At 42.6% G+C, this 13,534-nt stretch overlaps 1 protein-coding gene across 1 annotated transcript in view; it reads right to left on the minus strand.

Moving 5' to 3' along the window:
• Positions 1-2,998: 2,998 nt before the first annotated feature.
• Positions 2,999-13,534, minus strand: part of CPA2 (carboxypeptidase A2) — a 48,747-nt gene continuing 38,211 nt past the window's right edge. The window contains 5 exon segments of the mRNA XM_032642561.1: positions 2,999-3,186; positions 9,501-9,578; positions 11,054-11,060; positions 11,589-11,787; positions 13,370-13,465. Of these exon segments, the coding sequence (XP_032498452.1) occupies positions 2,999-3,186; positions 9,501-9,578; positions 11,054-11,060; positions 11,589-11,787; positions 13,370-13,465 (568 nt within the window).

A 13,534-nucleotide genomic window follows, 5' to 3' on the forward strand; every position in this document is an offset into this window, starting at 1 on the left:
CACCCTTGAAACTCTGACAGTACATCAGATGCCTCTTTCATTCCTTTTGAGTGATAAAAGCCAAGCCTCTTGATTTACAAGGTCAGGAACTTGCTCCTCAGGCTGGAAAAGTCTGTGCTAAGGGTGCTATAATGCTCATCACTTGGTATTTAAATAGTGTCTTTTGAGTAAATACGCAAGTCCCATAGTGCTGGATAGAATTTATACTGATAGAGGAGGCCAGATTATAAACCTGAGATGAAGTTACCTCTAGAGTAAAAATAAATAAATAAAGACTATCAAAGAAACCCCAAGCCAACTCCAAGACCACACACTTAACACACTTGACAAGCCCTTCTCTGGTGACAGCAGATCATGATGAAAGTTTGTGGCTTCTGTTATGAATCTGACACCTAATTCTTATGACTCCACTAAAAAGGCAGAAATATATGAGGTAAGTGGTATAGGAGGAATGTGTTTGAATAAATTATCAGTTTTCCTTGAAATCTGAGCTAAAGGTAAGGTTTAATGGTATTATTAATAATAAGACTTTCTTGCATTTACTAGATTCTGAGTCTGGTGTCCTTTCCACCAAGTCACAGCAGAACAAATTGAAGACACTCATGATCTCCATGACTTCTTCAAGGACTCTGGGGCCTTTCAGTCTGTCCTAGGTGCCCCAAATCCCACAAGCCTCTCCCACCCTACTGTCCCCCACCATCTACATACTTTCTGCACTTTCTCAAGGGGAGTAGATTCAACCAAGGGTCATGGTTGAGAGTGTTAAAGAGATGTTATTCTGACACTTGTTACAACTGTAAGGAATACTTTATTCAAGATACAATAGGAGAGAGTAATTGTGTTCAACTTCAAATACGTAAAGATAGCAGAGCAAGGGGATCAGTGGATGGAAAACTGTTAAGAGGAGACATCAGGGTAGGGGGAATTCTTGCTTAACTGACCTAACAAATTATTGCTAAAGGCAGGCCAAGGACTTAGACATCAATGATGGAGGATGAGGAACTCAATCAGATGTCAAGGATTGGGGGATTACTTAGCAGGATTCTTTGCTAAGACTGACTTAGGGCCCAAGGACAAGGCTAGTAGAAAAGAAAGTTCAGGGAAGCCTGTCCAAGGTTTGGTCAAGAAGAGTCTTTGTCAGGAGTTGTGGAGCTGGGGGCCTCTGTCGGGGCTCTTTTGTCCTTCCAACACTGGAAGTGAACTCCTAGGCCCACCTTGGTCTATCACAAAGGCTGGGCTGTACTTCACTATGATAGATTTCAGCTTTGAAATTAGTAAAAAGAGAAGCTGAGACCTGAATCTGCAAGAAATGTGAACTAAAGAATCAAGTACCCAGAATTCTAGGCAAGCTGAAATTCACTTCCCACCCTTTTCTCCCAGGGAAAGCCATCAACATGAAGAAAATATAAATCTCTAATGGAAGCCAATGTCTAAAGAGAAATTGTATGGAATCTGAGACCCAGACTTGATGGGGCAGCCTGGAGGAAGGAGCGTCATGGGTTTGCGTCTCCACTAGTTTTTCTGATGCAGCATACCAGAAACAGAAAAGCAGAAGGTAACATGCAACCAGAGGATACAGCACCTAGCATGATACTTAGCACAATGCAGTTGCTTAATTAGTATTTACTGAATAAATAAACACGAAAGTCCCCTTCTAGCTCTAAGATGCTACTCTATTAAGATGAACCAACTGACACATGTCACAACATGGGTGAATCTCGAAAACATTTGCTAAGTGAAATAAGCCAGTCACAAAAGGACAAATACTATATGATTCCATTTATATATGGTACCTAGAACAGGCAAATTCATAGAGACAGAAAGAGCACAGAATTACCATGGGCTAGAAAGAAGGAGAACAGGGACTTATTGCTTAAGGGGTACAGAGTTTCAGTTTGGGACGGTGGAAAATTTCTGGAGATGGATGGTGATGACTGCACAACACTGTGAATGTACTTAGTGTCACTGAATTGTACACTCAAAGTGGTTAAAATCGTTTTATGGTATGTATATTTCACGACAATTTTGTTTTTAATTTTTAAAGGATGTTGGTAGCACTTTGCTTAAAATGGGATTAAAAAGATAAAGGGGTACAGCTCAATGTTGCTGTGTTTAAGGGCAACATAAATCAAAGATATAATGCTCCTATATCAGGATTAGAAAAAGGAATAATCAGGGGCTTCCCTGGTGGCTCAGTGGTTAAGAAGCCACCTGCCAATGCAGGGGACATGGGTTCGAGCCCTGGTCCGGGAAGGTCTCACATGCTGCAGAGCAACTAAGTCTGTGCGTCACAACTACTGATGCTGCGCTCTAGAGTCCGTGAGCCACAACTACTGAAGCCTGCGCACCTAGAGCCCGTGCTCCACGACAAGAGAAGCCACCTCAATGAGAAGCCCGTGCACCGCAATGAAGAGTAGCCCCTGCTCGCCGCAACTTGAGAAAGCCCACGCGCAGCAACGAAAACCCAATGCAGCCAAAAATAAAAATAAAATAAATAAGTTTAAGGGAAAAAATTACAAATCTTTAAAAAAAAAAAAGAAAAGAAAAAGGAATAATCACAATGCAGGAGCTTCCCTGGTGGTGCAGTGGTTAAGAATCCGCCTGCCAATGCAGGGGACACAGGTTTGAGCCCTGGTCCGGGAAGATCCCACATGCTGCGGAGCAACTAAGCCCATGCAACACAACTACTGAGCCTGTGCTCTAGAGCCTGTGAGCCACAACTACTGAGCCTGCGTGCCACAACTACTGAAGCCCGTGAGCCTAGAGCCCGTGCTCCGCAACAAGAGAAGCCACTGCAATGAGAAGCCCACGCACCACAACAAAGAGCAGCCCCCACTCACTGCAGCTAGAGAAAGCCCACGCACAGCACCGAAGACCCAATGCAGACAAAATAAACAAATACATAAATAATAAATTTATTTTAAAAAATAAATAAATAATCACAGCCCAACTTTGCTTCAAACCAAAGAGCTTTTAATGGTGTTTATTCCCAAGAGCCTTAATAGGGGTGGTCTCACACATGCTCCATGACTGTCTTCAAGCCAAACCAGGTCTCTTTCACTGTGGGTAAGATCTGATTGGCCAGCAGAAGGAACTCATATCGATCTGTGTCTCCCAGTTCAAATTCAAATGATTATTTGATTCCAGAGTCATAAGACCAGTCAATGCTTCCTCCACTGGCTTGGTCTGAAGGGCAAATGAGAATAAAATCTGGTTATACTATTCCCACTGGCCTCTCACAGCTATGTAACCTCTATATTAAGTTCCACCACTATCAAAAATAAGTCAGGCCCCTATCTGCATGGACCTTGAGAACAGGGATAGCTTAGTAGAGGGCCGTGCTTATGAAAAAATACAAGATTAATTTGAAAAGCAAAAGGTGTTACTCAAATGGACACTATACTTAGCTTTCCTTTGGTGTTCTTAGGAGCCTCTGGCTTCACCCACCCATTTGGAATCCTGCCTGCTCTCCTACTGGCATCTTCTACAGCTTAGGGAGGCTACACCACTTCCTTCTTCAGTTGGGTGCTAGGTGTAAACATTGTTTCCTCTGGTGGGAGAGAAGGGATTACAAATAGAGGAAGAGATTTGGTCCCTGCTCTCAGGGGACTTTCAGTATAAGGATGGAACAGGCTTTGTTCTGATAACAAATAATATGCCCAGCACCTATATGTGTGAGTAAAACCAACAATGTGCACCTGTGTAATATGTGGCCACTTACGTGACAAATGATAAAGGAAGGTAGCATTAGCCTACAAAGACTTCTGACAATCATGACTCAGAAGAGCTAAGCAATAGGTCGGCTCTGAGGCCCATCCGAGGGAGGGCAGGTAGAGGTCAAATGGAGTCACCTAATCCCTAAGAATGGTGCCGAGCAAAGGGGAAGACCAGGGAGGTTATACCAGGGAAAAGTAGGACTAGTGGTTAATATTGGGAATTAACACTATGAACTCGTGTGTCTGGTGTCTTTGCCTTCACCCACAGCAGCAGTAGTAGCACCTGGTAAATAACAAACACCAAATGGCTGCTGACTTGAACTGAATTTTCCTGGGTAGCAAAATTACTAACTTATACCTTTGGTGTGGTCACATGACACAGATGATCCCACTAAGAGGTCCACAGTGGACTGGCTTCAGATTGAATCCTGATTCTGCAAATCATTATTTGGGTGACCTAAGACAGTCACTTATCTGAATCCCAAACGCTTCTTCTGTCAAATAAGGATAATACTACTATTTACTTCATAGGGCAGTGAGAATTAAATAGGATAATATAATGTTCATGATTCGATCAATTGTTGAGTGCTTATTAAATGTGTTAGACGTTATGCTAAATTGGTTTATTTAATCCTCACCTGTGTCACAAGTAGATATTAGTATTAGTCCCATTTTACAGATGAGGAAATCTCAGAGAGATAGAGATTAAGTGAAGGAGATGGGATAATGTATGTAGAATAGGCATTCAGTAAATGTCAGTTGTGATTATAACCATCATTATCAATAAATGACTAAGATCCCATCAGAAAAGTTGGACCACATTAAGGATCAGAGGTATCTGGAGGAGAGTAGTTCACCAGGAAGCTAACAAGCAACATTTATATAGTGCCTTCGAGTTAGTGAACTCTTTTATTCTACATTCTATCTTTAGAGCTTCTCAACAACCCATTTCATAGATGAAAAAACCAAGGGAACCTGGTTTGAGTGACCGGGCTTGAGTGACCTGCCCAAGGTTACTTGGTTCCAAAGTGATAGAACTATAACTCAAACCCAGACCTCTCTCCCCAAGGTCTGTGTTTTATTTCCCCCTGAGAAAGACTCAAGTAACAACTTCTGGACCAAACACCTGTTGTGATGCAGCTCCTTATAGACCTTTCCAGATGAGAAACTTTCCAGAAAATGTCTCACCCACCACAGACGTACAGCCATGTCTTGGGTGGAGTGAAGCAGGTATTCAGCCCAGAGCTGCATACCAATCAGGGGCAAGAGGCAAAAAGTACTTAACTGGGACTCGTTCTTAGAGGCAGTGCTTGTCCAAGCTGGAATGAGGCCAGAATCAAGGATAACAGAGTCAGCTCTGGACAGAGATGCAGCAAGAACTTGATTAACCATTAATGGTCACATTACAAAAGATCAGACAGCAAACCCTATACTTGTCTGACATTTGCTTAATGGAAGTATCTTCAACATCTGTGACTTTACCAAAAAAAGCATACTAAATGTAGGCCTTTCAAGGTCTACAGTACTTGTAAATACCTCAGAAAAGGAAGGTGGAAAACTAGATTCCTTGTAATAAAATGGCTGAGACCCCATGTATGTGTCTCAGGGGCAAATTATGCCATTCTGCTGACATTCTGAACTCCAGCCTCCACTCAGAGGTGGCCAACCAGAGAAAACATGCATTCCTCAGCCTCAAGTGGCCATAACGGCCTTCTACCCCACTGCCACCACTCAGGGGCCCTCCTCCCTGGAGGTTCCCCCACCAAAGGGGAGGACAATCCCACATGGAACACAGTTAAAAAGGTCTGGGCAACTGTAAGATCAGTCTTCCCAGAGAATAGCCTAAAAAATATGTAGATAGAGCTCCAAAGCTGTTCATTACATTTGACTTGGGAATCGCCTAAAAGAAAAAGAAGTTTGTGCCAATATGTTCATAGTAGCACTATTTAGCAAAAAGTTGAAACAATCCAAAGGCCCAATAACTGGGATATAGCAGTATAATTGAATAACAAATACCTAGAGCGGAAATAACATAAAACTATGTAGGAAATGTACAATGGAATACTACTCAGCTATAAAAAAAGAATGAAATAATGTAATTTGCAGCAACATGGATGGACCTAGAGATTATATACCAAATGAAGTCAGAAAGATATACCATATGATAGCACTTATATGTGGAATCTAAAATATGACACAAATGAACTTATCTATGAAACAGAAACACACTCACAGACATAGAGAACAGACTTGTGGTTGCCAAGGGGGATGGGAGAGGGATGGATTGGGAGTTTGGGATCAGCAGATGCAAACTATTATATAGAGAATGGATAAACAACAGGTACTACTGTATAGCACAGGGAACTATATTCAATATCCTGTGATAAACCATAATGGAAAAGAATATGAAAAAGAATATATATGTATAACTGAATCACTTTGTTATACAGTAGAAGTTAATACAACATTGTAAATCGATTATACTTCAATAAAATAAATTTTTGAGCTTCCCTGGTGGTGCAGTGGTTGAGAGTCCTCCTGCTGATGCAGGGGACACGGGTTCGTGCCCCGGTCCAGGAAGATCCCACATGCCGCGGAGCGGCTGGGCCCGTGAGCCATGGCCGCTGAGCCTGCGCGTCTGGAGCCTGTGCTCCGCAAAGGGAGAGGCCACAACAGTGAGAGGCCCACGTACCACACACAAAATAAATAAATAAAATAAAATTTTTAAAGAACTATATGGGAAATGATGTTACATGAAAAAAAGCTAAACGCAGACATTGATTACAACTAGATAAATATATTTGTGTTCAATGACAAAACATTAATGAAATTGAAACTGATAATAAAGTATAATCATTATTGGACTCTTTTTTCTATGAAGTTTTAAAAATACATCATAATAGCAAAAAAGAAAGAGAGAAAGAAAGAAAACCATAATCTGGAAAAAAAGAGAAACTTTCATGCTCTGAAATATTACCAAATCCGTAGTTTTGGGATTTCCATTAAGTGTTCTAGATATGGTGAGTAAACTATTACTCCTCTGCTCTCCAAGACTCCCATTAAGAAAACCATGACTGGGACCTCCCTGGTGGCACAGTGGTTAGGAATCCACCTGCCAACGCAGGGGACCCAGGTTTTATCCCTGGTCCGGGAAGATCCCACATGCCGTGGAGCAACTAAGCCCATGCACCACAACTACTGAGCCCACGTGCCACAACTACTGAAGGCTGTGCGTCCTAGAGCCTGTGTTCCACAACAAGAGAAGGCTCTGCAATGAGAAGCCCGCGCACTGCAAGGAAGAGTAGCACCCGCTCACCACAACTAGAGAAAGCCCACATGCAGCAACGAAGACCCAACGCAACCAAAAATAAAATAAATTTTTTTAAAAAATCAAGTATGCTTTAAAAAAAAAAAAGAAAAGAAAACCATTACTAACAAGTGTGCTCTCCCTCAGATTCCCACCATCACCCTTTTACAGACAGAGCTATGTCAGTGTCCCCAGCATGTCGGCACACTCTTCTCTTGTTCAACCCTGATCTGCCCACCTCTGCTTATCCCTTTCTTGCCCCTATTCTCCTCCTCTTTGGAACAGCACTGCCTTGGTCATTTCTTCTCTCTCCTATATCTTCCACCTCTCCCTCTCTATTATTCCCTTTCCCACAGTCAATAAACAAATCTCTTATCTCAAAAACAAAACCCTCCATTCCTCTCTCTCCTTCCCTTCTCATCCATACTCCTCTGAAAAGTAGTCTACTCACTGGGCCTCCCCTTCTCCCATCCCACGTACTCCTCCAGTAGCCCTCACTCTTCTGAAACTGCTCTGGTTATGGTCACCATAAGCTAGTAATGAAAACCCAATGGTAAATGTTCTGTCCTTTTCACATTTGACCTTTTTGTGACCTTTTTGTCATTGTTAACCACTGCCTCCTTCCCAACAATTGCTCCTTCCCTGGTTTCTGAAATGCAAGGTTTTTGGCCTCTCTGCCCAGCCCTGCTGCCATGCTCTCCATCATTGCTAACCACTTCTGCTGCTTAACATCTTACTCCCCTCCTCTGTCCAGGGCTTTTCCCACTTCAGATGACCTCCTTGCTCTCCTGTTCCAACCACCTTCCCTGTGTCAACTACCCTTAAATCTCTCTCTCTGCAGAATCCCAGGGGTATACAGCCCAAAGCCTACAGGACATCTCCACTTGAAAACACCACACTTATCTCAACCTCAGTATGTCTAGAGCTGAACTCATCTTTCCAACCCCACTCTTCCTTCACCTTCCTGGATGTCTCCCTCAGTTAATGGCACCATTCAATGACCATCAGTGAGAAACTCTCCACTTCGGATAAACGATAAAAAACTTTTGATTTTACCTTGTAAATGTCGCCCTTCATTCCTCACTGGCACTGCTGTAGTGTGAGCCATCATCTCTCCTCTGAACTCTTCCTGCTCTTCTTGTGGGATGTTCCTACTTCTAGTCCATCATCACCACATCCTCCATGTTGCTGCTAATGTGTTTTATCTAAAACACAATGCCTCAGTGCACTCGCTGCCCTGCTGAAGACGCTCCAATGGCTTCCAGAATCCTTTGGGTTAAAACCTAAATTCTTTAATATGGCACACAAAAACTTGAACTCCCCCAACTCTTGCTACCACTTTCATTCCTTCTTGTAGTTCACAGAGCCCATCATGCAGTTTCACACAGCTGTGCCTTTGCATGTGCTGTTAATGAGCCAGATTGTCCCATTCCTCTTCCCCTTCTCTAGCCTTCAAAATCCTGCCCTCTTCCTAGATGAAATCAAATCCCCCCAACTTTCTAATACTTTTGTACCATGTATAGCCTACTATTGCACATATCATACTAAAGTTTTTCTTCCCATTCATCACCCATATTAAACAGTGAGTTCTCTGTGGGTTCATTATGTCTCCAGTACTTGGAGACAGGTATATAATCATATACAATGATTAGCACATAATATATGCTCAATAAAAGCGTGTGTTTTAGGCACAGTGGGTGCCTACAAAAGTCATTTGTTTCCAAAGGATCCATGGGCATGGGAGCACTAGGGAACTCCTGGGCATTCAACTGTGGGGTCCTGAGTTTCTGGCTTTGTCCATAACAAAGTGAGGGGATTCCTTTGGAGGACTAAGAATCTGCATGTGGGTGCATTAGGATTTCCAACAGCGCTGCAGTCATTTCTTGTTCTTATCTCGATTTACTATGGGAGAGAGGAGCATCGGGAAGTCTGACAGCAGGCTCCCAAGCTTTATACCTGCCATTGCCATTACTCCTCACTTGTCCTCCTCTTTGTTTCCCCAAGCTCTGCATGGACAAATGGCTGCAACAGGGTCTATCCACTGAAACCTCTGGGTCCTCTTAAGAGTTGCACCCATTCTGTCCCCACATACAGTCCATGGGTTTACTTAGGGTGTGAGCCTCTCTTAGTCAAGAAATGGGTAATTAATAAAAGTGGTAACTTAGGTCAGAGTCTTGATAAATGCCCATTTTCAGGCAAAGAAATTCCACATAATGAGAGTGAGCCATTAAGGATCAGGACAAGCAGAGCAGAAAACACACAACTCAAATATTTAGGAAGTTCTTTGCTCTAAATACCACACAGTAAGTATATCATGGAGGAGATCTAGCCTCGCTGAAGAAAACTGTGTAAGTTTGGGTTCCCTGCATTTTTAAGGGCTACTCGTTTCATGTCAGAGCATTTAGAGGCTTTGACCCCAAATCACATGGTGCCTGCTATCTTAGTGGGTCATTTGTAAAAACACGTTAGATACTAACAGATGACTGAGCAGACAGGTCCCATTTTGTACTTGGTGCTGTGCAGGCTTGTCAGAGACTGGGCAGCCTTTTGGGCCACTTCATTTTAGAGTGAGAGAACCAAGGAAAGGTGGATAGATAGTGCTTGTCTCTTGGAAGAACAGATGCCCAGTTGCAGAATGTAGAATGGGACAGTCTGATGAACTCGACACTGGTTAATTAAGCACAACACCCTTTTTGTTTCAACCATTTTCACTGGGAAGTAAGCACAAGTTCACTTCTGTTGGCTCTGAAAATACAACAGACCCTCGTTGTTTACTTGATCTTTCAGGTTCTTGCAATAAATACACCAGGGTCATTATTTTGCCACTAGCTCTCCTTGTTCAGGAGTGTGGATGGAAATAGGGTGGGAGTAAGGGGCTAAAGAGAATGTGTACTGACTCAAGGATGTATCCAGGAAGTTGGTTTTCTTTTTTAAACTAGATCCCTACATTGGCTTATTTCCCTATGATTGTCTCTTTTTCCAAGAAGTAGAGCTCACCAAAGTATTTTCCATTATTTGAGGGTTCCAATTTTGACTGATTGAGGCTTTACTGTCCTTGCTAGGGATAAATGTAAGGTCTTGAACTTGGGTCCAGGAAAACAACTGTACAATTACCAGATGGGGGAAACCTGGCTCAGCAGAATACTCAGAGAGCCTGGGGGTTTCGGCTGTCAATGAGCCCAACATGAGTCAACGGCACGACGCCACTGCCAAAAAACTAATGTGACCCTCAACTGCATAAGCTGGATGAGGGCAGTTACGGTCATGCTCTGCGCTATGCTTGTTAACCCCACAACGCGAGTTTTACATTCACTACTGGAAGCTGCCCTTGAAGAACACAGACAAATCAAAGCATATTTGTAAAATAGCAACCAGAAGGGTGAGGGAAGTTGGGGACATATTCTGAGGGCTTGAAGGGACGGGGGTACTTAGCAAGGATAAGGAAAAGCCTAGGAGAAACAGGTTACTATCTTCAAGTAATTAATGAATTTGTCTCTCAAAGGGAAATAAACTTACTCTCTGGAGCAAGACGATAAACCAGGGCTGGTATGTGAAAACCATAAGCAGAAGGCTTGAGCTCAAACTATCAAATCTGCCCCAACATGGAAAAGGCTCCCTTGGAGGCAGGGAGCTATCCAATCATAGGCTGGATGACTATATGGTAGAGATTTAAGCACCAGGTTTAGGTAATGTAAGGTTATCTAGAGCTACTAAAAGTACCTTTGATATTCAACTCTGACATTCTCTCTCCCTTGATTCACCATCAAAACCCTGAAAACTGCCTTACAGGGGCTAAAATGCAACTGATAAGATGAAAGATACACCTGAATTTGAATAATCTATTCCATTTCTGCTAGCTGCTGACAACAATCTACTTGAAAGTAAACTGACCAAAAGGTCCCATCTCAGGGTTTATCTCTAATATATGGGTTTCAAAAACCAAGCCTAAAAGCCAAACTGGAAATATTTGCACATTCTCTTCAGCTGGGGTAGCACTTGCTCAATTATAAGCAGCCCCCTGAGATGTCACCATCTGACTTAAGGCTGCCACCAGTTTGCTCATTCCTGAAACAGGAAAGACGATGGAGGGTATCAAGTGACACCTTAGGGAAGCGTTTTATGCCCAGCATACACCAGTGCAGCATGATGACGGATCACAGAGCCAAAGACACCAGGAAGGTATAAGGCAAAGAGCTGAGAGGCAGCATTGCTTAGCATAGAGCAACTGACTACAGATCCAAGAGCTTCAGGTCCAAATCCAAGTGATTATTTCCTAAGCAACAGAAAACACATCCTGGGAATTTATAGTCGAATCAGGCTCCTGCTCACCTAGATAAAGGCAACAATAATTTCATGAACTCTATTTCCCAAGGAAATTTAATTTAGGCAAGTCTTTCAAACCTTTGCCTGTGTCACAATCTTCTCAGTGGTTGGACATATTATGTCTCATTCATGTTTGTAACCTGTCACAAGTATACCCCCATCTCAATACCTATCTTTATGACTGAAACTTATTTGTCCACACCATGGATGTTTGTATCTGAAATGAAGTTTCAGAAACTTACGAGCTCATCAAATTTATGTGACTCGGCACATATATACCCATAGGGGAACATCAGCAGCTGGGAATAGCTGTGGAAGGTAATGAAGGCCGTGACTTTTCCAGGACTCTTGATAAAGTCCACTATGGATTTCACTTCAACTTCAGAGTTGGCACTGGGTCTATGGTATGAGTCAGAGCAAGGGTTGTTGCTGGCTCCAGGTTGTGATGGGATGCAGAAGATGCCAAGTGAGAACAGTGAGCTTTAAGGAGACAGTGTACGGAGGCAGTTACCATGCATCACTTCAGTTCCTCCTCTGGAAATCAGAGCAAGATTGTCATTGTGTTAGATTGAATTACTACCTAAACACACAGTCAGGAGACCTAACTCCTGGTTAGGTCCAGAAGAGAGATTCTGGACACATCTCTCTTCTTTAAAAACATGGCTCCTCTATATGGCAGAAAGAACTATCAAATTAAATCATCTCCTCTCTGTGGGAGTTGTTGGAAGAAAAGCTAGATTTAATATTATAGATGGAATTCCTGCATTGGGTGGGAGTTCAGCAAGCTCATTTTCTGGGATTTCTTCCAATTCTTAGAGCCCAAGAGTAGAAGAGTCTATGTATCTGTACTTCTAAGTCACAAAGCCACAAATGCAAGGAACCTCTGATACCCTTTCTGTGGTGAGGAAGTCACAATTACTTTTGACAAAAAGGCTACCTTTGGCCTCATTTTCTCAGCTACTGGAGTTACTCATGACCACTGAAGTGGGCCCACTGTGGCCTGGCCAGGGCTCTGAATGCTAGAGAAACTCTGAAGGGACAGGTAGAGGCTGGGACTCCACAGAGTCTCTAAATGATATGGACAAAGTATATATACAACCTATCACCTCATTTGGAGATTATTTAATAAGAACAACAAGCCAGGAAAAATTTTGACTTTGAATTGCTGGACATTGTTCAGTATTTTGGATCTGATGCTTTGATTTTTTTCTTTCCTACACTAAAAAAAAAAAGAATTTGTAAAAGCGATGAATGAAGTTGCCACTCATCCATATCCTGTCAGTGTATCCTTTCTTGGTTCAATGATTCTCATTAATTCATCTGTCTTTCAAGTCTTTAGTGATTGCCTTCTATGTGCCAGACACTATGCTAGGTGTTAGGAACACTACAGTGGAAAAGACAGTTTCTAATGTTACTGCTATCATACCTAATGAGGAAAAACCAAATACATTTTAACTCTGTGATTAGAGAAACATAAGGGGTTTTAACCGGTGCCTGAAAGCAAAAAGGAGCCCCCCAACCAGCCTGGCACTGGACCCCAAAAAATTAGAGCTGTAAGTCAACAAAGGCAGAGCAGGAAGCAAGTATTTTCTCTTTGAATCTATTCTGAAAATCAATTTCTTAATCTTATTCATACTTCATTTTAGTTTTCTTTCTCGAAGCATCCATAGATGATGTAATGCTTCTCCTGTGACTAGATCCCAACCCCCTCTAGTGGTTGGTTCAGGGCTTCCCGGCGCTTCCCGCCACCACACAAAGTCCTGCTCTGGAAGCTCAGAAGCTGAGCCGGGATACAGCTTATGGGAAATCCAAGATGTGAGACAAAATATATTAAATGCTCCTCAGAGCTCAGTGACAGCACTGTGTGCCTGTGAAGGGAATTTAGTGAAGTGTTTTTCAAATAGGTTTTTAAATAGCTTCAATCCTGAATGGGCTTAGCAGGCTGACAGCACTGCAAAGCCATGCAAATAGCTATCTGGCCAGACAACACCTGACTATCCCTGGGGGAAAGTCCCCATGCTCACCTCCAAAACCCACATCCCAGTTCCGGTTAGGATCAACACCAACACTGAGGCTTCCAGATACCTTGAACCGGGTCTTCTGCCACATACGATTCTTTAAAATCCAACGGAAAGAAAATACAGAAAAAAAAAAAAAGATGGTCATTCAGTCCAATGAGAAGTTTCCT

This window comes from Phocoena sinus, chromosome 9 (assembly GCF_008692025.1).
Source record: "Phocoena sinus isolate mPhoSin1 chromosome 9, mPhoSin1.pri, whole genome shotgun sequence".
Classification (NCBI taxonomy): Eukaryota; Metazoa; Chordata; class Mammalia; order Artiodactyla; family Phocoenidae; genus Phocoena; species Phocoena sinus.